The 5000-nt window shown below is 37.6% G+C and overlaps 1 protein-coding gene across 1 annotated transcript in view; it reads right to left on the minus strand.

Moving 5' to 3' along the window:
* LOC133579338 (uncharacterized) overlaps window positions 1–5000 on the minus strand; it is a 204885-nt gene that overhangs the window by 86762 nt on the left and 113123 nt on the right. The window contains exons 40-42 of the mRNA XM_072912283.1: window positions 4830–4982; window positions 2194–2310; window positions 1938–2111 (exon numbers count right to left, since the gene is read on the minus strand). Coding sequence (XP_072768384.1) covers window positions 1938–2111; window positions 2194–2310; window positions 4830–4982 — 444 coding nt within the window. The remainder of the gene's footprint in view (window positions 1–1937; window positions 2112–2193; window positions 2311–4829; window positions 4983–5000) is intronic.

Genomic DNA, 5000 nt, shown 5'->3' on the forward strand with positions numbered 1-5000 from the left:
GTTCACCTGTGGGATTTTCCAATTGATGAGCATTCAATCCAATCCACTTTATTTGTATAGCACATTTAAACAACAGAAATGTTTCCAAAGTGCTGCACAACAATATTAAAAACAATATTCAAATATTATCCTTAGCTCCACCAATGACTGAATAAAAACAAAAAATAAATACATATAAAACCAATATAAAAATATAAAAATAAATGATTAAAACGATTTTAAAGGGTAAAACCAATTAAAACAAACAGAAATCAAAATTTTAAAAACACAGAAGACCACAGAGGACCACACAACTCAGTGTTAAAAGCCAAATAATAAAAGTGGGTCTTAAGACGAGACTTAAAACACTCCACTGTGGGAGCAGTTTGAACATGGAGGAGCAGAGTGTTCCAGAGCTTAGGGCCGACCACAGAGAAGGCCCTGTCTCGCCTGGTTTTAAGTCTCGTCTTGGGCACCACGAGCTGGAGCTGGCTCTCGGACCTCAGAGCGCGCGCAGGAGTGTAAATTTGGAAGAGGTCAGAGATATACTGAGGTGCCAGTCCATGTAAAGCTTTAAAAACAAACAGCAAGGTTTTAAAATAAATTCTAAAATGAACAGGGAGCCAGTGCAAAGTCTCAAGAATTGGGGTTATATGCTGGCGTTTACTGGCCCCTGTTAAAAGTCGCGCTGCCGCGTTCTGGACTAACCGGGAGACAGCTTTTTGGCTAATGCCAGCATAAAGTGCATTGCAGTAGTCCAGGCGACTTGAAATAAAAGCATGCACGACTTGTTCAAAAAGGTTAAAAGATAAAAACGGTTTTACCTTTGCTAAAAGACGAAGATGATAAAAACACGATTTTAAAACGCCATTGACTCGTTTGTCTAGTTTAAAATCGCTGTCTATAGTGACGCCAAGGCTGGTGACTTTGGGACGCACATAATTTTGCAATGGTCCCAAGTCAGTGAGGTCTGGACCATAAACTAAAATTCAGTTTTTCCCTCATTCCTTATTAAAAAATTCTGGGCTAACCAAGCCTTGACGTCTCATAGACAGTTGAGAAGGGGTGTCAGGGGGCCGTGGCCTTTTGAAATCGGCATATAAATTTGGCAGTCGTCTGCATAAAAATCTCTCCAACTTTCTCATTCTTTTTTGCCACATGTACAAGCTTTTGTGAAACATGTTGCAAGCATCAAATTCCAAATGAGCTAATATTTGCAAAAAATTAAGTTTTCCGGTTCCAACATTAAATATCTTGTCTTTGCAGTCCATTCAATTGAATATAGGTAGAAGACAATTTGCAAATCATTGCATTCTGTTTTTATTTACAATCTACACAATGTGCCAACTTCACTGGTTTTGGACTTAGTACTATTATGTACAATCATATACCACAAAATGGCTTCTTTTTTCCTTTACAAACAGCCATCCATCCATCCATTTTCTACCGCTTGTCCTTTTCAGGGTTGCGGGGGGTGCTGGAGCCTATCTCAGCTGCATTCAGATGGTACACACTGTACAATTCGCCACCTCATCACAGGGCCAACACAGATAGACAGACAACATTCACACTCACATTCACACACTAGGGACCATTTTTAATGTTACCAATGTTTTTACGATACAATATTTACGAACATAACAATAACATCCATCCATTCATCCATTTTCTACCGCTTATCCCTTTCGGGGTCGCTGGAGCCTATCTCAGCTGCATTCGGGCGGTAGGCGGTGTACACCCTGGACAAGTCACCACCTCATCACAGACAGACAACATTCACACACTGGGAACCATTTTTAGTGTTGCCAATCAACCTATTGACGAACATAATACCAAATACCAAAAACAAGTGTATGTCCTTTGTTGAGACAGTAAGGACATGTGTGCTTTAAATATGAATGTACATAACAAATGTATGCCATCGCTCTATGATACAATACAATGTATTTATTGAATACCTCTATGTTACGTGGCACTCCTCTTTGCTGGAGCCATGAGAAACTGTGCCACATGATTCCCATTATCTCTTTAGTCATGGGAAAAGATGTCATCTCGACTCTCAGTCCCGCTTGCTGATGTCCAAATTGTGATTTTATGGTCAGCGCCTTTCCTTCAGAGGAAACAAGCTCGACCTAAACATAAAAAGGGCACAAAACAAATGATAGGTATCAGCAGTCCCTTCCTGATGAGTAGTTGCTGATTGGCCGTATCTACCTGGATACTGTTGTTTCCAGGGACTCCCATTGTATGCAGGTAGTTCAATGAATGTCTGAAAGTACTCTTCACGGTAACTGCCTGACTGGTCCTCTCCACAGTCACCTCTTGACTTAACTGTAATTCAAACATGATTGTCACTTTACGTTTTAAGGCAAAGGTGTCAAACTCAAGACCCGGGGGGTCACACATCATTTTGTGTGACCCGTGGAAGCCTAAAAAAGAATGTACAGTATGTCTAAAAAGTACTACATTTTTAGTGCTTAACGTATTTCCTTATTTTGTATTTTCAGTAATTAAGATTAAGTTAAGATCATGACACAGTAAACTGAATGATGCGAACACATTTGTTACTGAATCCTTTCTAAGTCTGCCTTGTAGACTTTGTATATGTAAGTAATATCCAACTATCATTATTTGATACTTGTTTATATTGACAATGGTGCTGATTTAGACAGCAATATCATTCAATTAAGGACATTCATTAAGTACAGCACTTGTGTCAAACTCAAGGTCCGAGGGCCAGATCTGGCCCACCACTTCATTTTATGTGGCCTGCTAAAGAATGGCAATAATGTCCATCAATAAAGTACTTTATCTTTCTTACCACTTGACAGAAAAATTGCATATCTTTTAAACTTGAGAATAATCGGACCATATATAAAACATTGTATTAAAACAGGGGTGACCAAAGTGCGGCCAGCAGCTCCAGTTTTGATGGCCCACAGAATATTTTTGGGCAAAAAAACAGTAAAAATAAAAGTAAATAAAAAAATAAGTGAAAATTTGTGATGGAATGAGAAAAAAGCTGACAATTATTTAAAACATTTTACACCAAAGGTTGCGTACTGAAAAGTCAAAGTATGTGGGGGCCACTTTATAAATGTTTTTGTTAATAATACAATTTAAAACAGATAAAAACAGACATTATATATTGTATATTTCAGTTATGTGTTATAAAGTAGTGGTCCCCAACCACCGGGCCACGGCCCGGTACCGGTCCATGGATCGATTAGTACCAGGCCGCACAAGAAATTACAAAAAAAAAATAATCATAATATTTTTTTTTTTTAATTAAATCAACATAAAAAACACAAGATACACTTATAATTAGTGCCAACCCAAAAAACCTCCCTCCCCCATTTACACTCATTCACACTCATTCATTGGGACGGTATAGCTCGGTTGGTAGAGCGGCCGTGCTAGCAACTTGAGGGTTGCAGGTTCGATCCCCGCTTCCGCCATCCTAGTCACTGCCATTGTGTCCTTCGGCAAGACACTTTACCCACCTGCTCCCAGTGCCACCCACACTGGTTTAAATGTAACTTAGATATTGGGTTTCACAATGTAAAGCGCTTTGAGTCACTCGAGAAAAAGCGCTATATAAATATAATTCACTTCATTCGCACAAAAGGGTTGTTTCTTTCTGTTATTATTATTTCTGGTTCCTACATTATATATTAATATAGATCAATACAGTCTGCAGGGATACAGTCCGTAAGCACACATAATTGTATTTTTTTATGACAAAGAAATACAAAATAAAAATAAAAAAATACCATAGCCCCCGCCTGCCCCCACCGGTCCGCGGGACAACATTTCCGCAGTTACAAAAAGGTTGGGGACCACTGTTATAAAGGACAACGTGTTATTAGTATCAACAGTTTTGCTTTTTCTAGTTACATTATGTCTTTTTGCTCTTTTTTTTTTTTACATTTTTGCTGTTGTTTTTTTAACCCATAATTAATAATTATGTACTCATCTGTAAACAAAGCTGACACTAAGTTGTGTCTTTAAATACTGTATATAGGTAATGTTTGTTTTAGCATTTCTTTTTACAAAATAAAAATATATCAAAATGGCACCCGTATACTTGGGCTTTTTAGTATGCCGTGATTGGTGAAAGTTTGGAAACGAAAATATTGACATACATTCCAAACATTTTTTGTGAGAATAAAATGCTTGTTCCAATGATTTTAAAAGCAATTACGTTATCCATCAATTTATACATTTAAAAAAAATACTCAAATGCATAGGAAATTGTGTAATAATTGGAGTTATAACTGCGATGCGGCCTCCAATGAAAATGAGTTTGACACCCCTGACGTACAGTAAAGCTTGTGCGCTATTGTGTGATTAGCTGTTGTGAAGCTGCGAGCTCCTAGTAGCCAATAGCTAACCATGTTTATCTTTTGTAAATAACTTGCCTAAAAACTAGAAAAGATCAACTTTTTATAGGAGTACATTTAGAATAGAATAGACCTTTATTGTCATTGCACTTAGATGTTAACTGGCTGTTCAGCTTTGGACTGCTTGTACCGGTGCTTATATCGGACATTTTACATGCAAGCACATATCATCCAATACTTGTTTTTTTGCTGATATTGGACCGATATCAATATCGGCTAAGAACACCTTGAAGCTAACTAACTGCTTGTCACCTTGATAAATGATTTTAAAGGAATTTACCTATCATTAAAACATACAAAATATGAGACAATATACATTTACAGTACATTCATATGCAGTATATTTACTGTTAGAAGCAGCCCTTCGAGGGCATAACTGCAATGTAGCTCCCAATGAAAATGAGTTTCACACCCCTGTTTTAAGGGTTTTTAAATGTAGTATATTACCTTTAGGTTTTGGGCACTGCCATGCATTCTGCAATAATATGATTGGTTGCCATGATGCCCCAAACTCAGTGCAATTCCAGCATCTGCAGTGATACCGAGCATCTTCAACAGGGGCACAGTGTGGTTAAAATGAAGAGAAATTTCATTTTCTTCCTGAAAAAGAAAATTATC

The sequence above is a fragment of the Nerophis lumbriciformis genome, linkage group LG03 (assembly GCF_033978685.3).
Source record: "Nerophis lumbriciformis linkage group LG03, RoL_Nlum_v2.1, whole genome shotgun sequence".
Taxonomy (NCBI): Eukaryota; Metazoa; Chordata; class Actinopteri; order Syngnathiformes; family Syngnathidae; genus Nerophis; species Nerophis lumbriciformis.